The sequence below is a fragment of the Amblyomma mixtum genome, chromosome 9 (assembly GCF_055824585.1).
Source record: "Amblyomma mixtum isolate Tamu chromosome 9, ASM5582458v1, whole genome shotgun sequence".
Lineage (NCBI taxonomy): Eukaryota > Metazoa > Arthropoda > Arachnida > Ixodida > Ixodidae > Amblyomma > Amblyomma mixtum.
In genome coordinates, this window is record NC_143020.1 from 15,971,655 (window position 1) to 15,997,100 (window position 25,446).

Below are 25,446 nucleotides of genomic sequence, written 5' to 3' on the forward strand. Positions count from 1 at the left end.
TCCCCAGTGTTAAGCCACTAATCGATGCGCACGTTTTTGCAGAATGTCAGATCAGGCGAAGTGTACAGACACGCTGTTTCCTACCCGGGTGGGAGTGTGATGGTTAGTAACAAGGGTGGAGCCCAGTTCCTATGCTTGTACCCACTGAGTGGTACCCTATCGGTTGGCGGTTCGGTAACCCCAAGCGCGGTGGTGACGATTGAAGCCTCCTACAAAGGACACATGAATGGTGCACGAGCTTGTTTACACGGGAAAGAAGGAGGGTGAGTCACGTCTTCTGTCTTGTGGAGAGCTATAAAGGTTAAGAATGAAGAGGCTTTGGTCGAGCAAGACGCAAGTTCGAGCAAGACGCAGTCTACGCCAACGTCGTCTAAGGAGTGTTCGACGAACGTCAGGTGCTTTGAATCAAAATAGCAGTGTCAGGAGTGGTGACATCTAGGGGAAAGTATGGTTTATAGCCAGGTAGTTTTATTAGGGCCATGAGTTTCCTGGAGGGCCATGATATCAGGGTGATGTCGAAATTTTGGACATACTGCTGCAGGTTGCCGCAGTACCCCCCCTGCAGTTCCCCCCCGCAGAAACCCCCTGCAGTTCCATTGCCACACATGAGGTACGTGGCCGGGCGCCATGGTCATGTGTGGGTGAAGCTACGATGGAATTAGGGGTGGAGGCGTGCGGCAAGCAACGGTATGGTTTAACCCGCGTCGTGTGGAGGGCGGCCGTTGCGTCTCCCCTACCTTCAAAGCCTGCGACGCGGGTTTGGATTTGTTGCATGATTGTGTTAAGTTGTTGATTGATTTACTGCTGCATTTGTTGTTGGAACTTGAGCATTTGCTGTTGGATTTGTTGGGAGAATTCAGCAAATTTCGCTTCGAGCTTAGCATCAATTTTAGCCTCTAATTTTTCCTCTAGGCGAGCCTTAAATTCCTCGAGGTCGGCAAAATTAACGTGGCGTTCTGAGCGGAAGGTAGCTTTCCTCTTAGAGGGAGGACTGGAGGTAGTATCTTTGGGTGTCGGGGGAGTAGATGGGGGCACCGGAGGTGAGATGGTGGGAACAGGTTCAAGTGGTAGAGTGGTATTTGTTTGAGGTGGTGGATCGGGTGCAAAGGATGGATGCTTTAAAGAAGCGTTTTCTAGTTAGAATCTATGGTTGCTAGATTTAGGGCTGCTATATCGTCGCGCACGGATTGCAGCTCTGAATAGCGAGACTGAGATTGCTGAGATTGAGAAGCCGCAATCGCCCAGCTCACTTAATTTTTCGTGGACGGCTCTCGGTGAGGAGATGAAGTCCAGAAGTGGTAAGGACCGGGAGCGATTCCGACCGGAGCGCCGGTAGAAGGAGAAGAAGCGGTTGGAATCCATTTTGACCGAGGTGTTGTCAGCTCCTCGGCGACGGGTCCGGGATCGGGAACGATGTGAGGTGGAATCTGTCTGAGTTAGCTTGTAGCTGGCGTTTCAGTACGACAGGAGGCAATTTGTAGCGGCGTTTACACTTGGAGAAGCCAGTCTGGTGAGGACCAGAACAAACTAAACAAGCGGGGGTGCATTTATGGACCTCGCCAGGGTTTCGAGCTCCGCAGTGAGGACACTTAGAGAGCTTGGGAGACGGGCAAACGTCCTCTCGGTGTCCGGCTTTGCGACAGTTAAGGCCGGCTTCCACCTTGTTCTTCAAGATGTAGCAGCGCAGAGCAGTGCCGGCGTAGGAGACTTGGCGGGGACCTTTCTCCCTACGAAAGAGATAATAATAGATTGGGTCTTGCCTAAACGGCGGGCGTAGAGAAAGCAGTGTTCTGGATTCTGCGGTATCAAGTACTCCATGATTTCCTCCTGCGTCTCACTGACGTATTTGTGGTGATTGATACCTCGTTCGTATGCGCCTGGTGGGGCCAAATAGGTGGCAATTGGGTAGCTTATCGGGCCCAGGATGATTTCCTGCAGCTTCGTGTAAGTGATGGCGTGGTCCCGGTTCGAGGTGCTAAAGGTGAGGGTGTTGTGAACGAAATTCACCCGAAGGCGGTCCTCTGCGGTATCGGAGTAGGTCAAACGAAGGCTTAGGGCGACTGCTGTGCGAAGAGCGTTCTCGCCCCAGGCACACAGATTGAGGACCCCGCGAGGGCGAATGATGACTTTAAAGTCTTCAAGAGGGAGACGTGGCAGCGACAGACCGCCGCGAGGTAGCTTACGTGACGTGGAGGGAGGTAGCTGCTGGGACGCGGTATGCTGTGCCGACGCAGAAGGCGACTCTGCTAGCGGTGTCTTGGGAGTGCGTTTCGATGAAGTAGCGGCAGAGCCACGTTCGTAGCAGCGAGCTACGTAGGTCCAGTCCGTGGGTAATAATCTTTAGGGGCTAGATCCTCCACCTCCATGGTGACGACGTCCTTGCTTGGCGAAGCACTGGACCCTGCTGCGATGTGGAGCCTATTGCCAGCGGCGGTGGTTTAGCGAGGCTGGCGCAGGGCTCGGTGGAAACAAGCGTCCATGCAGGTCACAAAAACGGAGTGCCAGTCTCGAAAATGGGCTGGGGGGTGCCGCACACCTTCATGAAGTTCGGGAGACACAATAAAAATTCAGGGGGACACTTTGTAGACCTAAAGTGCGTTGAGGCGAAAGCCTTAAGCGCGGTGTTGCTGCTTGTGTCACTGATGTGCGGTTAAGTTGTTAAGCTCCGCCTCTAAGAGTGAAACGCGACATCGTCTTGCAACGCTGCCAGGGAGTCCACAGAACGCCATCGCCCGTTTGGTTCTACGCCTTGCTCGTCGTTAAATTGGTTTTTGAGGAAAGGAAATCTACCTGTCTCGCATACCTCGGTGGACACCTGAACCTCGACGTAACGGGAAGGGGGTAAGATGGGAGTGAACGAAGACACCCTATTCACTAGACCCGCCTTTGTTCATTCCAAACCATCGAGCAGGCAATAAAGAAAAAAAAAAGCTGGCATGGCGGATTGGTTAGCATGCTTGTCTCGCACTCCGGAGACCGGGGTTCGATTCCCGAACTCGACCAATTTCCTACTCGGTTTTACTTATTTATCCGGCTTGATTAGAAAGGTTAATTAGGATAATTGGGTGATTAAGCAATTAACTGAACTCATTCCCACTTACTTGGCCCATCACTATACGATCCCTTTAATTGGTTGAATGGTTACTAGCCAAAGTAGAATTGGCCCTGTTTGAAATTCGCGCACTGTGACGTCATGACCGTTTCGACCAATTCAAAAGCGTGACATTTCTGTCGACAACTCCTGCTTACAACGATGAGGCATTGAAGGCTTCCGCCTTGAAATTCGGCGGAATGCCAAAAGTTGATCAAAATAGGAAAAATTGCCGGAGCCCATACGCACACGCGTGTAAACACCAGGCCAGGAACACCGACTCACGGATTTTCTGAGACATATTATACCAACAAATACTGTGGTGTCTGCGGGACGGACGCCTAAAACTTTCATTTCCTGAAAGATTGAAGGCATGCGCACTGGCTCGATTTGTCTCTATTTTTTTCGGGGCACATTGAGACCACCCTATATATGCGTCATCATGAAGGCATATCACAGTAGTCAAGCGTTGGGGCTTGGGATGTATTCTTTAGCAAAATCACACAACTTTACTCGGAAGCAGTTGTGGTGTGCACTATGGAGTGAAAAACGCAATAATTGCCTTACAGATGAAGTTTCACTGCTTTCTTCGTATCTCTGCAGAAATACCCCTAATCATTGTACTTAGCAACTCTGGCGAGAAAGTATAAATGAGTTGCCTGTTGTTGTTGTTAGTGGCTATTTCTTGGTAATAAAAAACAAAATATGAAGGAACAGATGTTGCTAGCCGCGGCATCTGCCATCCAAGCCTGAAGCACCTGACCTGCGGCTAGCGAGAATAAAAAGAGACGGAGACGATAGGGAGAAGGAAAGGAAAGGGGGGGGGAGCGTTAGAAGAAAGGTTAGGGGTAGGGCGGCAATACACACTTTGTACAAATACAGGCAATTAAAACAAAATAAATGTGGGGCCGGCTGCGGCCCCGGCGATGACTTTCAGGCCGGCACAGATGCGTTACCCTGCGCCAGTGAGGGCCTCGCGCGGGCCATTGTTCGTGGGGGAGCACAGGGCATGCGCACATTCACTTGGTCGTCACAGGTCGGCCGCTCAAAGGTAAATATTTAAATGCCGCGCGCCTGCCGTGTTCTGTCCCGAGAGAAGAAAGGACAAACAGGACAAAACCACACGCTCGCGGTTCACTGTACAGATAAGGTGATGTGGGGCCGCCCAGCTGTAAAGCGTCCGGAGGCAGCCCACGCGGAGCGTTTTGTCACTGCGGGTAACTACCTGGCGCGGAACAAACGGGACGTCAAGCCCGTCTGTTCGAAGTATACACAGAGGCTCACCAGAGTTCCCTCCCGGGTGCGCGCACTGCCCTTGGGACACAGGAGCGCCGAGACATTGTCCGGGATGAGGCCCTGCGCCCTGTAAGCAGCAAGCATGTCGCGACGCGGTTCGGCGAGCACGGTACAGCAGAGGAGCAAGTGCTCCAGTGTTTCAACTGCACCACAATTGCCACACACGTCGCTTGTAGCTAGTCCGTGGCGCTCGCCTCTGTCCCCGGGCCACACGCATCCTACACGCGCACGGAGGATTATCGCGCGCGGGTGGTGGTGGTGGTGTAAACTTTATTGGCCACGACAAATTACAGGTGGGGGGCAGAGCCCCCCTCATGGCCTGCGGGAGTGGCCCACACAGTGGGTTCCTCCCTTACAAATGGTGTGCCAGACCCTGGAGGGCCAGCCTGTTAGAGGCACTGGTGATGGCGAGTCGTTGGTCTTGGAGTGCTGAACTGGACATCAGCTGTTCCCAGTAAGTGAGTGCCACCTCTGGGGGAGGGGGGTGCGGGTAAGTGGAACAGGTGAGCAGAACATGCAGAAAGTCGCCTGGTTTGCCACATAGTCGACAGGAGGAGGAGAATAGGTCAGGGAAGCGTCCGTGCATGACTATCGGGTATGGGAGTGTGCGAGTTTGAAGCCTGCGCCAGAAAGTTGATTGCGTGGTTGATAGCGCGCTGCTGCAGTGTCGGGGGCGCCCATTGATGCTGGTGATGCGCTCCCTTTGTGCGATGCGCTGGTCGGGGTTCTGCTGTCGGAGGTGGTCGTAGATGACCGCTCGTACGTCCTCGAGTGCGAGAGGGAGATCGCTAGGAGGTAACTGATGTGGGGCGGTCGGGAGTTCATCGGCTTGCTCGTTGCCCGCAATTCTGCAGTGCCCGGGCACCCACTCTGCATGTATGGCGCAGCCGTGCTGCGCCAGTCGCTCAAGGCGCGAGCGGATTTCACACAGTAGAGAGGTACCGCGGCCTCGGGTTTGCACGCGGCTGAGGGCGGCGCGGGAGTCGCATAGCAGGGCACATCCGGGCGGTGGCGGAGCAAGGGAGAGGAGGAAGTCGAGCCCCAGACGGATGCCCGCTAGCTCCACCGTGATGGAAGAGCCCATAGAGGCGACGTGTAGCTGTGTGTGCAGGTGCAGGGCGAGGATGGTCGCCGCCGCTGCAAGCGAGCAGATTTCGCCCGCCACGGAGCCATCGGTGTACATGAGGAGGTGGTCTCGAAGTTCCTTGTAGATGACGGCTCCGGTCAACTGTTGCACTGCACACAGCGGGGTGGTCCGCTTTCCCGCGAAGCCGACGATGTCTTGCTGCACCTCCGAAGCAGCAGGACAGGGCGAACAGAGGCCGTGTTGGGGCGTGGCGTTGGTTAGCTGCTCGTACTCGAGCAGCGCCGCTCCCATGCGCGAACGTGAATACTAGCGGAAACATGAAGGAGCGGTCCGCCATCCGGCACGCGGCGTAATCTATCGATGTGGTGCAACGCCCGACGCATGGCCTGAAGTTGTAGTGGCCACGCGCCCGCCTTGGCTAGTGTCTCCGCTCACTGCGAGTTCGCGGGGAGGCCAATGCATACACGTAGGGCTTTACGGTGTTGCACCTCGAGCTGTTTCCTGTTCGGTTTGCGCACCGTGACGAGCGGGAGCGCGTAGAGAGCGGCCTCCAGGGCTGCGGCATTGTAGAGCCGCAGCGCGGCTTGTTGTGAGATGCCCTGGTCTCGAGCGGTGAGCTTGTGTACGGCGGCGGTGGACTCGGTCATCTGCATGGAGGCTTTGGTCACCGCGGGGTGGAAGGAGAGGCGTTCGTGGATGTCCACACCCAGGTAAAGCACCGAGCGTTTCCACGGCAGGGTAGTCCCGTCCAGTTCAAGCGGCGGCGGTCTAGCGCGCGAGCGCGAAACGCAAGCCATGGCGACGGAATTGGCAGCACAGAGCGACAGACCGAGGCCGCGTAAACGAGCGGCCATTGCGGTCAGGGTCCCCTGCACGCACCCGCGCACGTGGAGCGCTTCACCCGGCGGCCGCAGGCACCACAGGGCAATGCCATCTGCGTAAATGGACATGTACACACGGTGCCGGACGCCCGTGGGAAGGCAGCCCGGGACCACCGATATGGCCACATTGAACAGAAAAGGTGACAAGACAGAGCCCTGCGGTACGCCAAGGCCCACCGGGCGAGGCTCGGAGAGCGGGTCCGCTACTCGCACACTCACAGCGCGCCCGCTCACGAAGCCCCGAACATAGTGCAAAAGGCGCCCGCTCACTCCGGCCCCTTCAAGCATCGCAAGGATAGGTGCGCGGCTGACGTTGCGAAACGCGCCCGGCAACGTCGAGTAGCAGCAGCAGACCTACCTGCCTCGCCGCGACGGCGTGCTCGAGCGCGGCAACAACGTCAGAGATGGAGTGGGCCGTGCACCGCATCCCACGGAAACCTTTCCGCCGTTCGTCAAACAAATCCACCTCCGTGGCCCGCTCGTTCAGACGCTGCAACGCCATATGCTCCATGAGCTTTTCCACCGCAGATGATAGTGCCACTGAACGCTATCCGCTGAGCTCTGTGGGTGAGCCACCTGACTTTGGGATGGGAAAAACGACGGCCGTGCGCCGATCCTAAGGGAGGGCCCCGCGTGCCCACACCAAGTTCACCTGCTGCAGGAGGACCTGACGTTGCTCCGTGTCCAAGTTGCGCAGCATCTGGTAGGTCACCCCATCCGGTCCTGGAGTGGAGCGACACTTGCACCGCTGCTGCGCGTGCACCTCGGCTGCGGTGAAAGGTGCGTCGCATGGACCTTCCGAGGTGGATGGGGGGGGGGGGGGGGGCTCTAAAGTGCAGCCGTGCTGGCCGCGCTCGCGGGGCGTTGCGGAGCCAACCGGTCAGGAAACCGCTCAGCCAGTTGTTCGGAGGTGAGGCCGCTCTAAATAACGAGAGCGGCCAGCGGCTGAGGCTTCGTCTACGGTTGTGTGATGAGCCGCAAGGTGGAAAAAAGCCGCCGCGAGCTGCTGTCTTCCTCCATCCTCTGACAGAGCGAGCCCCACTGCCGGCGGTGTAGTTTGTTGGCGTGCCGCCGCGCTGCCGCATCCAGCCTGTTGTATACTGTCCACTCTTCTGGTCTGTCGGTCCACCGTGCGCGTCGTTCAGCTTGGTCTCGTTTGGCGCTCAGGTCGAGAAGCTTGTTATCGGGCGTGGATTGGCCTACCCGATCCTCAGTGCGCCGTGTTGCTGCGAGCGCACTTCGGACCAGGCTGGAGAAAAAGTCCGCACCGGACGCGGCTGCAGCATCAACCTCGCTGCGGAAGTGGCTCCAGTTCACGATGGAGAAGGTGCGCTTAACGCGCGCTTCCGTAGTAGTGGGCTCGATGAGGATGGAGTAGTGATCTGAGCCCCAGACTGATGGTACTCGATTCCAGGTTGCCTCAATGCCTGGACGCGAAGGAAACGTCGATGCAGGAGCCAGGTGTGCCGCGTCGTCGGAAGGTGGGCGGCCCGGTGTTGAGGGGGGTGAGGCACAGTTGTGTAGCTGCGTCGTGCAGGTCATCGTCGCGCGCACTGTTTCGCGCACTGCCCCACGCGCAGGTTTAAAGTCCTAAAGCAACTCGGGCTATGAGAGACGCCGTAGTGGAGGGCTTCGGAAGTTGCGACCACCTAGGCTTCTTTAACACGCGCTGATATCGCAGAGTACACGGGCCTCTAGCATTTCGCCTCCATAGAAATGCGACCACTGAGGCCGGGGTCGAACCCGCGTCCTTCGGGTAAGCAGCCGAGCGCTATAGCCACTCAGCTACACTGGCGACACAAGTTCTTTGAACTTAACGGTAATTGCGCAAGACTCCTCTAAATGTGCGGCATAGTTACTGGTTTTCCAGGCAGAATTCTTGTCTTGGGGCTACATATTGTGAGCATCAGCGAGTGATCGTTCTTGTGCCCCCCCCCCCCCCCCAAATGCGCATTGAGTTTCCTGTTTATGTAATGATTTCGCTCCAAAGACCTCTGAAGTTTTGGTATCGACTAATTTTATGGCCTATTTGTTCACGCCGTGCCCGTCTCCCTGTGTATTTTCGCATTAAATACCAGCCCTTTAAAATGTCCGGATTCTTTTAGATTTATTTATTTCAGGCGAAATGCCTATCTGAGCTTTTGAAGCTGCGCTATTTTTCTCAGTTGTCGTTTTCCGATTGCTGAAACGTAATTATTGCGCAACCGGTAAATATAAACGATTAGCGCCGCCACGAACTGTGCCGCGCAGAGTGTGAGACGCTGATAGCAGCAATAGCACACACAACAGGAAAACATTGCTCCTAAATCTGCTTATTTTTCTAGATGCGCTGAAGCTGGTATCTTGCATGAACCCCGTCAACTTCACTAGAGACTGCCTGGAAAAGCATCCTGTGCGCGAGACCGAAGAACGCATCGCCATATGCAGGTGAGAAAAGCGAAAAGTATGCAGCAAATTGAATGGCGCATGAATTATGTGCATAAATGCTACACAAATGTTTGAAACCCTCGAACAAGGTATGGAAATGTAACATTTAGTTAAAAAGTTTGTTTATTCATCCCACAATCTTCCTCAGTTATGTCGCTGCCTTGAAACTTGCGTCTTTTAGCCGTTTTCTTTCAAGGCAAGGGCAATACCCTTCAGTTTAGTATTGCTGCCGTAGAAGTTTTTCTGAGTCTCATATGCCTTCTTCCCTGTTTTTTTTGCGCGCAGACTTGCCGACAGCCTGATAACCTGTGCCGTAGAGACATTCCCCGACAGCTGCCCTGCTGTTCACGAAGCGGCCGCAGCCTTCTTTAGGCGTATTATGACTGCCACTGCGCTCCTTCATGGCTGCCAGCGATCAGCACAGGACGCTCAAAGGCTCACAGGTTCATCATTATCATCATCATTAGCGTCATCAGCCAGTCGGGACAGCTTTTTTGCACTGCTGGCTGCGTCCATCGTTTTGATGCGTGGATAGAATGTGGAGCCTCATGGCAAATGAATACACCGCTACAATTTTTTTTAATTGCAAGCCTGTATAAATAAATATAAATTAAGGATGGGCATTTGAGACCAGTCCTGGAGGTAAATTCATGTCTACGCTGCACCTGACATGTTACCGATATGTAAACATTTTGACAATGGACGAATTATTGGTATGCACAGCCTGTATCAGCAAAGATTAAGCGTGAATTTCAATTAAGACAAACTGCTGTATATTTCGAAAAGATAGCTTCCTAGGTTGCGTAACTAGGTATTGAAATAATAGGCTACTTCTTACTCCTCATCCTAATACAGGGCAGCAGCGTATCTGTTCTATCTTGCCTTCTTTTTGTGATATCACCGAATCAAGTAACAATTAATTGTCGCACTTTGTACTGAAATGCCAACGTTAAGCATACAACTATATAACTACAAAAAACTATCAATTTTAGTCATACTTTCTACCGAGATTATGTATCGGGCTCATGCTGCTGACAAAATATGTCAGAGAGGGGCACTGGGCTGATGAAGTGCCTTCCGAGAAACTTCTCGCCACCCTATGATATCTATATATTTGTATCGTCTCCAATAAAGAGTTCTGTGATTTCTCTGAGCACTTTTCTCCTATTCGAATTTTTATGTAATCGTACTGCAGCCATGCTTCTAAAGCTTGTCATGATTATCATACAATTTTGCGTTTTGCAAAAAATAAACTTATTTATTCGTTCCAATGTTTTGTAGCAATTCCGGTAATTCGCAGTAACTTAAGAGTCATGTTGCGAACAAAAAAAAAGTTCCTGTAAGTGCCTGAATTCTAGAAACGATAGACGACATTTCCACAGTATGATAACGCAAAAACTGAGCGAAGAGAAACAATTCGTCGCCAGGGCGTATTAAAGAAAGAACACTCCTATATCCCTTAGAAATTTTCTTTTAGTAAAATAAACAATAGGACCCATATTAGTACCTGATGCATGGTTCAAACAAACCTATAAATTAATAATACGCAAGAGTACGCAGATAGCCTCCCGTGGTGGTACCAACGTGGTGAACAACAGACGACCAGATGATTTAGGTGAACCATAGTTTTATTGGCCTCACTTGCGCGCATAAATAATTTAAAACACATGATGGCAACAGAAACACAAACGTGCTCGGCGGTCGTCGAAGAAGAAAACCACTGCCACTCTAGGTTGCGCGCAAGTTAAAGCTGACGAACTTTTGGAATACAAGATCCGAAGCAACCACCAGGACTTCAAGTAACGTAGAATCAGTTGTGCTTTACTAAAATGTTTGGCATCATTTCGGTCTCATCTCGCGTTACAAAACGAGAAAGCTGCGTGCCAATGGCTTTGAACACGGATAAATAAGCAATAGACAGCTTCGTGCCATTAACCCTCTTTAACCCTTTGTATGACCGTGGGACTCATTTTGCCCCTCTAGCGTAAAGTTATCCTATCACCTTCAAAAGCACAGCAATGCACATACGTACCATGTTTTTCGCCTGCTGAATACTGCCCAAGCATCATATAATCCACTGAGCTCGTCTTTCTTGTTCTATAAACTGCCACCTTGGTGTTCTGTAATTTTTAACAAGGGCAGATGTACAGGTTGGCGTGGCCCATACTGGTAGGAAAAATAAAATTTCAATATTGTTGAGCATCTCAGCGCTTTCTACCGAACAGCTGCATCATAATACTTCTGTAAACAATTTTCTGTTCTGTTCAGGTTATAGTAACAGTGGATAAAACTGAGGTGCGCATACGCGCCATATTTAATGTCTTTGCGGAGGCCGTGTTTCGATGCAGGCGATACGCAAAATGCACCCGTGTGTTGTGTGATGTGAGTGCACATTAAAAATGCCCAAGTTGTGCAAATTATTCCGGACCCCTCCACTACGACACCTCTTTCTCTCTTCCTCCTATGACTCCAACCACCTTCCTTACGGCGCGGTTGATGCGACCATGAAAAATCAGACAGTTCCTGCGCCGTTTCCTTCCCTTAACAACAATTTAAAAACAAACGAAGTCAATACTCAAATTGCTATTCCATGTTTCCATAAAAACAAGTGGTCAAAAGAGCTTGAAGAGCTAGTCATTAAATGTCTATAGTCAATAGAAAATGACGCCATTAAACTGGTAGGGTGCATTTCAGTGCAATTTTCTCGCTTTTATGCATACGAAGCACGCATACAGCTACAGCCTTGTAAAGGATTTCAGGATGGACCCGATGCTATAATGCAAAACTAAAGGTAGTCAAAATAAGAACTGGAAATTTAAACACGGCCGTACGTCACCGAGCGAATAATAAGGGAAGCAAAATAAAAATGTAAACGTAAACAGTATTCATTGGTGCACGTAATAGGGTTTCAGACATACACGGACCAGGGCTCGCGCGGAGCCCTGCACTGCCGCAGCTCCATCCGGGACCACTTCGTAGTGAAGTTCTCGAAGTCGATGAATGGCGCTGTACATGTCGAAGTGGCAGAGTAAATGTTTTGACTCAGTTCAAGGCAGCGAATGGACTTCCAGCCGTAGAATATGTCGCAAGATTGGCAATCCGCGTCGGGCCTTCGTAGGTAGTAGAGCCCGTCATCAGGGCGTAGCTGGTCTTTGTTCCGCAGCCGCGCAAGCAGTCAGGCTTCTGCGAGTAGAGGGTAGGCGGGGACACCAACGTTGACTTCATCGGTAACGTTTGGAAGCACAGCACCGAGCGTCAGCGCTGCCTCCCTCACATGGACTAAAGGATGTCCCCTCGGAGGTCTCCTACAGTTTGTTGTTGTATGACCGCATAGAGCAGAAATATTTCCCAGATCTTGTGCTCTGCCTCGACGTACACGACAAGAATGTCGAAAAATGGTTTTGTCAAAGTGTTCCGTGAAAACATCTATGTGCGAATGGCCCATAGTTGTCATCTGCTGGCTCGTCTGGCAGTTGGACAGGATTACCTGAGTCAGGACCGCTAAAAACGCTGACCACTGTCTGTTATGAGTACTTCAGGAATGCGGGGTCACAGGAGGGTGCATTCCACAAAACATTTTGTCATTTCTTCTTTTATGCCTTTGGAGAGGGCTCTCGCTTTGGCGTATATATCGTGAGGCAGGAATCGGCTTTAGTATTCCTGTTTGTTTTTTTTTTTTTTTTTGAAACGTCGATGTCGGGAAAGGGCCAAGTAGGTCCATTTCGTTCTGGTGGAACGATCGTGTTGGTAGTGGGATCGACTTCAGATGTCATACAGGCTTGGCTGGTGGTGTCTTCCATCGCGGACACTCTATCAAAATTTTTACGCGCCGTGTCCCTTCGGCGGAAAGTCGCGGCCACTAATGCCTGTATTTTATGCGGTCCACGCCAGCGGTATACCGAGGTGCGCAGCTGCGGCTTCGCCGTGTGAAATCTAGGGAATATATCATCGAAGGGTGTTACGTGCGGCATGGTAAGCGGCCTCGATGGGTGGGAAGTTCTCGACAATTCTGTTTAACCGCGACAGCGTTAAAGCTCCCGCTGTGCAGAAAATTTGGCGTCGTCCACGTCGGCGCCATAGGCGTTGTTATCGAAAAATCCCCGGAGAAGAAACCAGGTGGGCCACCTAGGTCGTGTAACCCTATGGCGTCACCTCAATCTGCACACCACAGGGTGAACAAACTGACCATTGAGGCAGGTGGCTGTGAAATTAATGATTGGTCGCTGGGGAACAGCAACCTGAGTTGCACAAGCGCCACCAGTGGCCGCACCTGCCCTGCCAGGGCAGGGATGCATCGCTTAAGCGCTCCATCACTGTGCCAAGAGTGCTGGGGTGACTCCCAGAGACATATAGAATGAGCAATTGCGTAGATATTGGCAGTAATTAAGTAACCCAATACGCCCTTGCGCAACACCCTTAACGCGGAGCTTAAGTAGTCCCTCCAATTTTTGCACATAGGAAGGAGAAAATGAGAAAATTAACATCTGATCGCAGTAAGAGCCAAGATATATTGCCTTTAAGGTTGTCAATGAGGTGGTTCAGGTCAACGTTCGGCCGTTACTGCTTCGTGAAAGTGTTCCAGAGAGGTCCCACGAAGGCGCTCTCGTCGTCTTATTTCGTAGTCAATTCTGTAGGGGCTCATATCACGCAATAGGCGTCAGTGTGCTCGCACCCATACTTGTAGACCACACTGGCGCCTAATTTTTGTACCTGAAAACTCCATCGAATGAGATGGTCGCTCACGGCCGTGCAAAGCCGGCCAAACATGGATGGGCGGAATTTAGACGCGCCCCACATCATCGTAAACTGCTCGTTCGCTTTTGGTGGATAGTTGTCCTCTGACTTCGACAAAGTGCGCCTGGCGTACGCTGTGACAATCTCGCGGCTTTTTTTCTTGTGCACGAGAACCATGCTATAGGGAGATACTACATGGCTTCTGCGTTTCCGTCGATATGTCTTAGCTCAGGCGGCTACCGCAAGCTACGCTGAAGTTGTTTGAGCGCTTCACGTTCCGGAGCTTCCCCTTTGAATCCCACATCTGACTTCGTCAGCTGCCTCAAATATTCCATGGTGCGTGAGAAGATTCTCGAAAAACGGTTGGCAACGCACGCAGAGCCCCAGACAGCTACGCTTTTCAGCCGGCTGTGAAAACTGCGCTGTTCTAGCTGTTTTCTGTACGCCTAAGGGTACCTGAACCTTGTTAACGATCGGGTCAAGAACTAGCGGTTCCTCGTTGAAGTTTAAGTTGAAGTTGAAGTTTATTTGTTGCTCATAGTGGTACAAGTATCACTGGGAAAGAGAGGACGCACGGAAAAAAGCTGCTTGAATGCAGCTTGAGAGGCACCCTGCGCCCACACTGCTGAGGCAACGTATTGCCTCAGTTGTTAGTTTACAAGACAGCTACAGGTGAGGCACTCGAAAACAATAAATAAAGTATCAACATGAATGGAATATTGACAGTCGCACTTCAACATTAGTATCACAATCACAACAAAAGCGTCATAAATACTAAAAAGCCAAAACCATCACATCAACCAGGTGTACAACATAAGCAGAATTCAAACTTGTTACAGCTTTAGTAACAGTTCAGAAGAAGTTGTAATTAAACGTCTTCAAAAAGATGCAAAATGGTTTTTAGCCGCTTTACCGTGATGTCTTTTAGTGATATGTTGTTATTTTCTAAAATGTTTAGGTATGTTGACAGAATAAAAGATAAAGATTGCATACTGTATTTGGTCCGACAAAGAGGCAGTGACCAAGGAAAATGAGAGCGGGTATCGTAGACGGTTGAATAGCGAGACATTTTTAGAAGCGAGAGAGTGGTTTCATTGTTAGTAAAAACCGCAGTTTTGTACATTGATAGCAATCTGAAAGGAAACAAAGAAGTGAACTTTAGAATGCCAAATTTAATGAAGTATGGATGTGTGTGGGTCTGCCACGATACGTTTGCTATGAGTCTAATTGCTCGCTTTTGTACTGTTATTAGTTTGGATATGTTGTGCTGGGTCGTCGTTTCCCAAACTGTGAGACAGTAAGTCAGTGATGGGAGAAAGAATGCTTGATAAATGAGGACCTTTACTAGCTGCCACTTTCCTGTGTTTAGATTTAAAACTGAAGCACTGATTTCCTTCAGTACTCAGATTAGGGTCAAAGCTCTTAGCGAAGACGTCGACATCACTTAGTAAGCGAGAAAAATATACCACTTCAGGCCTGCGTTCATTATTTCCTGTAACGCCGCGGCGGCAGAACAGATTCTAATGGCATTACCCGGCACTGCAACCACCCTTCAAGCGTTTTTAAGGCGTTATTCTCACGATCCCTTCCATCGACTTCGACTTGCCAGTACCTGCTCGTTATATCCACTGACGAGACGTACTTGTCGCAGTCGTGGGCTGAGGTGTCGTCGATTCGGGGCAGGGGCTAGACATCTTTCTTGGTTAAGCACTTCAGTTTCGGGTAGATGACGCAAAACCCTTAAACTTCTGCCTCTTTCGAACAAGAACAAGCAGCGCTGCTCAGGAGTTCCTCGATGACTGGACGACGTCGTCAGGCAGCATTTCCTCATCTTCGTGCCAGAGGGTTTGGCGCTCATGCGTCGGCACACGGAAGCGGATTTGGTGCAGAGAGCGGCTGTTTTCGCCTCTTTTAATTAATTGTTTAGCAACACAATTCCGCAGGACCTTGACGATGCAGACCAAGAGTCGCCGTAATAATTTGGAGAACATGCAAAAGTGGTCTGCGTGCTGCCCGGCAGAATGAGGTCAGTGCAAAATGCAGGCTCCGAGACCTCGGTCAATGTGATTTTTGACGCCGGGCCTGAGAAGGCGATTGACTGCTCACCTTCAAATTTTGTTCCAAAAAGGGGACGGTTGTAACTTCTGTTGAGGGGTTGCCACATCCTGGAGTCCACTTTCGAAAGCATAGCAGGTGTTGCGATTCAGCACCTAAACTACATGTCACGCGGTGGTGACTTGTGCCCCCAAGTACCTCAACAACTTGGCGGCAGCGACAACACAAGTGTGCTCGACAGACGTTCAAGAATAGAAATATAGCCGCTCTCGTCAGAGCTCAACTTAAAGTTCACAAAATTCTTTCATGATACAGTATGCGAAGCAAACATTACAGCCTGCGACAACATAGAATCAGTTGCGCATGGCTGCGAATATCTGAGCCATATCTAGTGGATCTCATATCTCAGAGCTAGAAGGCTGCCTTGTGCTTTGAACGTTAAGAGTTAAACATTCCAAATTTTCGCGTATATACCTCTTGATTTTCATACAAGAGTAATTATAACGAATGACTACAAGTGCATCAATTTATAACCAAGCACCAGTCGGTAAAGGCGCGTCAAACAAAGGTAACATTTATGCGCGAAGGCATTTAAACTTAACGGCTTTGCATTGCAGTGCTAGCCAATTTTTAACCTTCCTTTCGTTTAATCTCCTAAAAAGCTTCTTAAACTAAACTACCACACAAGCCATTCTTCCACACCGAGTGTCGGTACTGCGCCCTTTAGCTGCGGTGCAGAAAATGTGTCTGGCAGTCAGTGAAGTTCGGCAATTGCTGCCACGCAACTGCGCAGTTATAACAAAAGCATTTCCACTTGTGAAAATCAGTAGCTTAGCTTCACATTGGGACGCGATGATTTCATGAAAAAAAGAGGTCGCTGAAACAAGACATGAAGCCAAAAAAAAATCTAGATGGCCAGTGCATGAACAACAAAAAAAAGTGCGCTGCGTCGTTTGATAGAAAAAGGAATGGTATTATGGGAATTTAACGTACCAAATTGACTTGGTCTATGAAGGATGCCGTAGTGAAAGGCTCCAAAAATTTAGACCACCTGGGGTTCTTAAACGCGCACTGACATCGCATAGAACAAGGGCCTCTAGAATTTCGCGTCCATAGAAATTCGGCCACCGTGACCGGGAGCGAACCCGCACCTTTCGGGTCAGCAGCTGAGCGGCATAAACACGGAGCCACCACGGCAGTATTAGAAAAAAAAGAATGACTAGGCGAAAAAGGGTTCGTGGAGTTATTTCCCTTCGCCCCACAAACGATTCTATGAACCAACAGCACGTTCGTGATAAAAAAGCAGCGCGCAGGCACTAGAAACCGAACCAAAAGACAAATCACGATGCACGCTACATGTTTCTTGTAAACAACGTGGTCGTATCATTAAAAGAAGAAAAGCTCAGCAGAGGAGAAACAGCCTTGTGTGGCTCTCCACTGTCCTGTGGAAAGGCCTACATAGGTCAAACTGGTCAATGCGTCCACGACCGTATGAGGCAGCACCGCGCTTCACTGCAGCCAGGCAACACAGAAAATCTGCCACGACATTGCAACCACTGCAAAGGCTGCACCCCTTTGTTCTATAATGTCAGAATCATTGGCCGCGGCAAAACACAGATAGAAGGAGAAATCTCAGAAGCCATCAAAATCATGCATTAAGGAACTGAATGCGTCAGCGACAGCTCTCTTAGGTTCACGGCAAAATGAATGGGACATAGGTTGCCGCACGCTTTCTTTGATCACTTAATCTATTTCACGTTTGTTGTTTTTGTTAACGTTTGTGGTTGCTCTCGCGCATGTGAGCCCTGTCCTGATGTTGGCTATCCACCAAGTAAAGAATTTTAAGTTGTGTTTCCAGCGTTGTCCTGTGTACTTCTCCTCCTTGTGAACGCGTCCTTTTCGATGGGATGTGAGCTGAACGGAATTCGGACAGTAGAGGCGGCCACGAGTGTTTCGCCCCATCCATTCCTCTTGCATGGTCTCCAGTGCGGAAAGCGCCGCTTCATCAAACGTGCAGGAGTGGGCGCCCAGAATAACGCCGAGACAAGCCCTGCAATATGGGCGCGGTATTTGCTTTCCGTCCTCGTTGTTGTAGCGTGCAATTCAATGAAGCACCTTTGAGCTGCTGGAAAATAATTGTTTGGTTGGCACTGTCCGCAGAGGTCAGATGAAAAGCCTAGGATGGGATATTACGCAGAGGGGCAAGGTGAACGCTGCCAAACTTTGGTCATAAATAGCCAAAAAAAGAATGAAAATCTCGTATTAGTTTCCTGTCTTTTTCTTCTTTCTCTTTGGTCTCTGTGCTCTTCCTGGAAGGGCTAAATAAAAAATTGACAAATATACCTCCGCGAGCGAATGCGAAAGAACGAGATGTCCTAAACAAAAAACAGTCATCGTTGCGCTTAGGTGTAAATTGTTCTTAGAAAGATCGACCTTCAACATGCACACGGTCTCCGTGAGGACGCGCGGCACATTCAAGAAGCAGAGGAAGAAGTTGCGCATCCTCCAAGGCCTGCCCTGCAAGCGACAATCAGCGGAAGCCAAATTCTTTGCTCCCAGCGAGTAAGGTATGTCCCGACAGTGAAGCTTGTTATTTCTACCTATAGAGGCCATGCCATGCGGCGTTGCTGAGTGTGCAAGCTGTTCTCACGAACCAACACCAATAATAACGGCTGCCTACCGTGCACAGGCGCGGAGCATCAAGGGTTAAGACTACGGTTGAAACACCGCTCTGTGTACTTTCTAGGCATAATTTCTTTCAGTCGGCTGCGCTCTTTGTGCTTTCGTTAAGAGAAAATTTCAATTGTGCCAATGGTTTCCTAGGTACCTGAAAGGAGATTGTTGCGGAAATATTAACAGACCGAAGCTTCTTCTTCACCTCAGTAACGCCCTTTTGGCATAAATAAAAATTCTAGGTTTGTAGGTGTTTAACATACCAAAGTGACTCAAGCTATGGGGGACGTCGTAGTGAAGGGCTCCTGAAATTTCGACCACCTGGGGTTCTTTAGCGCGCACTGACATCGACAGTACACGGGCCTCTAGAATTTTGCCTTCATTGAAATTCGACCGCCGAGGCAGTGGTCGAACCCGCGTTTTTCGGGTCAGCAGCCGAACGCATAACCACTCAGCCATCGCAGCGGCCGAAAGGAAGGTTTAAGGCTCCGACACATACGATTATTGCAGCTCATGTACCTCTGCGGGATATAACTAAAGGTGTTCAGAAGGAGAAGCAACGCTGTTGATGGAGCATTTGCAGTGCCACCCTAACTATTGCCTCGCCTTTCCCGCGATGCTTTTCTCTTAAATTCTTCATGCGGAACTTGAAAAACTGAAAATGACAATATTTCATGCAATCCTTTTGCCATACCAATTGTCCTTTGCCATACCGTTTTTTTTTCTGTTTAATGCGTCTTTTCTCCCATGCAATATCCACAATACCACGATTCTCCTGTGCTTCAAATATTTAAAGACAATTTTACGTCATGAATTTCAAACTGATATCATGACCATCGTTGTTCTCATACGCAGACACAAAGGCAGATATATCTTTCGGCTAGATTTGCACATCACCACACAAGCATTTCTTGCATTCGTCACGTTTTCACACCTTTCACTGTGGACTGTCATAAGGTGTGCCGAACATGTAGAGGAGCCGCGCCAGTGACGTGGCTTCTGCCTACTTATTTTGCTGTGCACATATACGGAGTTCTTCAACGTTTACGGATCTAATTTAAAAAACTTAGAGAGCACTCGGTGCGGTTCGATGAGGTGGATTCTACAGCAAGGCGGACATTATGCGTTTCATATAGATCAGATATAAACGATTATTTGCCTGAAATTACGAATTAACTTTTTATTTTTTATTTTAAGTGCCAAGGTTATATTTCGAAAATGACGGCAGTGAACATGCAAGCTGAGCTGTACTTTTAAATTTGCTTAATCGTGATTGTGGTTCGAAACACCGAGCATCAAAAATATGCATTTGAAAGTTGTTGAGTTGGCTTCTCAACATTTCAAATCAATAAAATGGTGTCTCTCGCACACAATTTATGCATAAAATACAGCCGTAGTTTATGTATTCCATTTTGGCTACGGCACCATGCGTAGCGCCGCCATTTTATTGCTGGGTAATCCGGGAACGCAAACGCAAAACACTATCAAATGCGTATTTTTGATGTTCGATATGTCGACTAACATTAATTATTAAGCATATTTAAAAATAGCTTGCCATTGTTAGTAATGGCAGTCAATTTCGCAGTATAACCTTGTCCCCGGTCGAAATTTCCGGAGCCCTTCACTTCGGCGTCCCTCATAGCCTGAGTCGCTTTGGGACATTAAACACCCATAAGAACGTAAAGGAAAAGTAAATTTGGATTAGTTAATTTAACTCATTAATCGTGTAATTATATGTGCATATGAGGTACATAATGTCCGCGTTTCTCTACGTGTGAGCTTGGCAGACTGCACCGACGCATCTCTCATAGTTTTAAGATCATTATTTGTAAAATATATAAGAAGCACAATGTATTTCCTGGAATGTGGCAGTAACGTTGTTGGAACAGGTTTAGTAAGTGAATGTATGGGGGAGTGGCTGTCTCCACGCCGTCTTTCAAACTGCAGAACTTGACTATTGCGTTGATGCTTACGCGTAGATGAGGCACTTTATTAGCCGCCAGGAGCTTCTCGTCGTTGTTTCGCCCACTCTTTCTCTTCGCTACCCTGCTACCACAAGCGCAATCTTTTAAATTCACTCTAGCGATCTTTGGGTAGGAAAGCGTCTGCATTCAAGCCTGGTTGCTTAAATAGCGCGCTCCGCTGCTGATGCATCTCTTTTCTATATAATACAGTGAGGCGCTTCCCGGATTGAAAAGAGCTAAATCTTCGACCTCATTTCATATGAGAACATTTAAATGCGCCATGCGCTTCTACGGCTGTGCGTTCATGACGCTAACTTTCGATTGCAATATAAAAGATGTAGACACACCTTAATCATCTTGCATTTTTGTGGGATGTACTTTCATGTGTATTCGTTCTAAGGACAGCAAGAAAGCACTGCAGCCTCTTCGTTTCGCTTGCCTTCACTCCTTACGCGTGGTCGAGTTCATTGTTAAGCATGAGGATTCACGAGACATGACGGGGAAGTCAGAACTGGGTCAGGTTTCATAAAAAAAACGAAAACGATGCTAGAACGCATGTGCACCGTACATTACTGCCCGTTATGAAGTTTTCAACATTTGCTAAAATGATGAGCTGTTGGATGGGTGACCTAAGATTGGGTGTGCGTGAAGCCCCCTCTCAAGCATATGTGATGTAGACCAAGATTTAAAAAAAAAACGTCCTTCGTAGTTGCTCACATGACCTCAATATGTTACTGCGCCTAAGAAGCGTGCGATATGAATATGAATGCAGCAAACGACGATTATTTCGCAACAGGTGTTGCTAAGTTTTCCTTTATTACGGAAATCCTTTCATGTAGTATACAATACGTACCTGAACATTCCTAGTTCCCCAAAAGAATTAGTAATAATGTTACGGGGATGTTACGGTATTACTGTTATGGTAAGTCTATATTGGCGGCTGCTCGGAGATGGCGAGCACTCAGCTCAGACTCCAAGGGCCCAGCTACCCACTGTCAACGTCGTCGTCGTCCAGCGCACCGAGACTTCTTCGTTCACAATTCGTTCACGTATTCAGTACCCAGTTCACCGGTAACACTATCCGCCTCGGCTGAAGGCAACGTCCGGGTGCGTGTTAGGCGTGCGATATCGAAGGTGGGTGAAAGGGCTTGAGGCGAGCCACACGAACGACTTCGGATGTCAGTGGAGCGGACGCCGACTTTGGGTGGAGCGGCGTATTCTCGTACGTTGCGTCGGCCACTGCCCGTAATACACGATAAGGACCTGTGTAATGCGGCACAAGTTTTTCAGATAACCCGACACGACGGGATGGGAGCTACAGCAAGACGAGAGATCCGGCAGGGTAGCGCACATCACGGTGCAGGCCATCGTAGCGGTGTTTTTGAGAGGGCGAGCGACGGCTGCGAAGTTCGGGATGAACCGGCAAAAGTAGGAACAGAGACCGATGAAACTGCGGACATCGCTGGGCGAGCGGGGACAGAGAAAAGCACTGACGGCACGAACTTTATCAGGGTCAGGTTGTATGCCACTCGAATTCACCAAATGGCCGAATACTTTAAGTGCGCTGCGGCCGCCGAGAGTGCATTTTTTTTAGTTCAGTTGAAGACCTACGCGGCGGAAAAGTGCCACGATGGACGAGAGGCGAAGCGGGTGGGTTTCAAGCGAGGGCGAGAAAACAATTACATCATCTAAGTAACAAAGACAGGTCGTCCACTTGAAGCGCGGACTAACGAATCCATCATCCGTTCAAGTATGGCAGGGGCGTTACAAACGCCGAAGGGCATGACCTTAAATTGGTAAAGATCATCAGGGGTGACGAAAGCTGTTTTCTCGCGGTCTCTTGCGTCAACAGAGATTTTCCAATAGCCGCTAGGAAGGTCGATGGAATAAAAGTAGCGGGCGCCATGTAAACAGTCGAGGGCATCATCTATGCGCGGAAGGGGATAAACGACTTTCTTCGTGACTTTGTTGAGAGGACGATAGTCGATGCAAAACCGCCAACTTTGGTCTTTCTTTTTCACGAGCACGACAGGAGATGCCCAAGGGATGTTGGAAGGCTCGATGATATCGTTGGCCAACATTTTGTCGACCTCCCGCTGAATGACGTGGCGCTCTGGTAGCGACACACGATAAGGCTTCCGGTGTATAGGTCTTGCATCGCTGGTGTCAATGCGGTGAGTCACTAACGATGTTTGACTCAGAGGAGCAGAAGAAAAGTCAAAAATGTCGGTTTAGGACACCAAACGGTTGTGAAGATCCTCTGCATGCTCGGGGCTCAGGTCAGAAGCAATCATCGCAGAAATGGATTGCGGAACGTTGGCCGGGACGTGGGGCGCTTGAGAAACAGTAAAAGGCGGCCCAGATGAGAGAGCAGTGACGGTACGGTCGGTGAAAGAAGAAAAAGTAGCAAGTGATATGCCTGCAGGAAGAACTTGTGGTGACAAGCTGAAGTTGAGGACAGGAAGGTAGGTGTTATTCTTGGTGACGCTCACGATGAGGTGCAGAAGAACAATATTGCGGGAGAGAACGACATCGGCGAGTGGGCAGGCAAGATAATCTCCATCAGGAACCGCAGGAAATGGTGACATAGGCAGATAAACGGCAGTCGAGGGACAGGCGAGCGTACTCGGTGGAGCGAAGGCGGGGCGTGGAGCTTGAGGGTGTGTCGGCTGCGCTGAGAGGCAGGTCCAATCATACAAGGCTGCTGGAGCAGTCTATAAGGGCAGTGTGGCGGTTAGAAAGTCAAGACCGAGGATCACATTGTGAGGGCAGTGTTCGAGGACGGTGAACGAAACTTGGATGCGATGATCGGCAACAGTGACGCGGGTAGTGCACAGGCCATTGACGGCAGCGGCAACAGTGCTGCCATCGGTAACGCGAACGGTGGGCGAAGCGGCAGGGGTCTGGACTCTTTTGAGGCGACGCCAAAAGGATGAGCTAAGAACCGAGACATGGGCACCAGTGTGAATGAGGGCAGAAACAGGAACACCGTCCACAAAGACACGTCCACGGCGAAGGCTGGGTCAGTAGAGGATTTTAGGTAGGGGCACCAATGCCCCGCAGTGCCCCGCAATGGAGGCGCAACTACGGCATCAGCGCCTTCGAGTGGCAAATTATTATTTTTTTCATAATCAGAAAACACTAAAATATTTAAACTGTTTAAACACATTACAGCCTTTCCTGAATTTACATTTTGCATCCTTAATGAAGATTTTCATGAGATTAAGTACACGAGAATTTATAATTCTGCAGATCACCGCGACCATCATTGGCCTTTCTGGTTGCGTCCTCTTCCGGACAATAGCCTCTGTGAATGATCTCCTATGAACCCTGTTGAGGCGCAGCCGAGTTCGCTTGCGCGCGAACTTTAAGTGTTCTCGCCTTTCCACCTTACCCTCCGGCGACACGTTTCATGTTTTCCAACCCATCGATTCAATTCCGCGATACTAATACACCATCCGTTTTTTCGTACCCGCGATACATGCTCTCTTCGTCGTCTTCATTTCACTTAGTGAATCCATAACCCATATACGTCCTGGAACTCACGTTACTTTCTTCCTCTGTGTTGGCGTCACTCCATAATTTTTGTGTTCACAGCTCCTAACGCTGCCCTCATTTTATTACAAAGCTTTATGGTAAGCTTTCCGAGTTTAGCATTACATCTGATTAGTAGCAACATCTTCTCCGTACAATGTAACTGCGAATTCATTTAACCATGGGTGTTCTGCCGGATGAAATAAAGATGGTCTTTCACAGACGCCAATTTCCAATGTGGCGCTAGTGATTAATAGTAAACAACATTTTTTTATCGCTACTGCGGTTTAACAGGGTCACCTTGGTGCTTAATCCCTTTACAGGTAATCGAAAGAACGCCAGAGCGGGCGCGTCCAGTAGCGTCATCTTGCCCGGTGAACTAGCTGGCCATGGGAGACGCTGAAGCAGAAGGTAAGTATACTTGTGAATGATGTCTGAATCATCGACAATTAGCAGCTTTACTCATTCCGTGTGTGCATCTAACATGTAAATTATATTTTATTATCTGCATCTTCATTCTAGCCATCATTTTGATGTCGAGAGTGCGCTTTACACTTCATATCAAGGAACACCATTCCAAAAAAGGAAGGAGGTGGCAGTTCTCTGAAAGCCTTCGGACCAGGTCCTGTGCTCCAACATCTAAGTCCCATTTTGGAAGTAACAATTAGTGCAGACCACTGACTCCATAATAGTGCCATCATTTTTTTCCTTCGCTTAATGTGCGTACACTTTAGGCGAGCAGACGACAGTGGCAGAAAGCACTTTAGTGAGTGCTAACCTAGAATGCGTGATTTAATTCATTTCTGAATTTCCCAAGTGGCAGTGTGGACGTCCATGTTTCTAACGCCAAAACAATCCCACTGAAATACAGCATCGCCTCACCTCGCATCGAGGACACTCACACCGTTTAGCTCCTGCACTGGAGAAGAGTCGTTTGCTCGAATGTACTATTCGTTACTAACGCTTGTCATTATAGCTTCCCCTTACCAAAGTAGCCCCGTGAGTCTTCGAGCCTTTACGTTCAGCAACAAATTTAACTATGCTTTTTGTGCTTGGCCTCTCCTTCTTTGCCGTACACTTAGGGCTTTATTTGCAGTCCTGATTTTTCCTCCATTTTTTCTTCCTTGAAATATAACCCTAAGTATTCCGCCTCTTTTTCATTCTTCTTTTTCATAGCGCAGTTTCTCTTACTGATACTGTGCCGGCCACATCTCAGTCCACCTAATGCTAAAATCTCTAAATAATGAAATGCAATTATGGGCAACTGGACAGCCTTTCATAGCTTTACTGTCTTTAAATTTGCCAACTAATCGCGATAGATATTGTGCTCTTGCTAATCACCTCTCATGTTTCATTTATACATCTCTGTGTAAGCACATAAAAATATTGCGATGGATTTCGTCATGCACATAATCGAGGAGCTGAAATTAAACATTTTGCCATGGAATTCACATCTTTTTTAACATCGACACCTGTACTTATTTTCAGAGAAATTTATCCTGAGTGTCACTTTTCATTTACGTTCTCTCGAGAACATTCTTCACACCCTTTGAGCACAAGTTAACCACTTTCTGATATCGTCAGTGAGAAAGCGAGTGAACTAAGACCGACCATTCAAGCTTCCTCAAAGTACAGGTTACCACAAATACCTATGCTCTTTGCTTTCGCCTATTCTAGCGCGTTACGCAGCATTGCCTCAGGTCT

General features: G+C 49.2%; 1 protein-coding gene across 1 annotated transcript in view; it reads left to right on the top strand.

Moving 5' to 3' along the window:
• Positions 1-8,689: 8,689 nt before the first annotated feature.
• LOC149328386 (endothelin-converting enzyme 2-like) overlaps positions 8,690-25,446 on the top strand; it is a 74,873-nt gene continuing 58,116 nt past the window's right edge. Inside the window, exons 1-2 of the mRNA XM_089558982.1 lie at positions 8,690-8,782; positions 9,068-9,225. Coding sequence (XP_089415108.1) covers positions 8,703-8,782; positions 9,068-9,225 — 238 coding nt within the window. The 5' untranslated portion in view covers positions 8,690-8,702. The remainder of the gene's footprint in view (positions 8,783-9,067; positions 9,226-25,446) is intronic.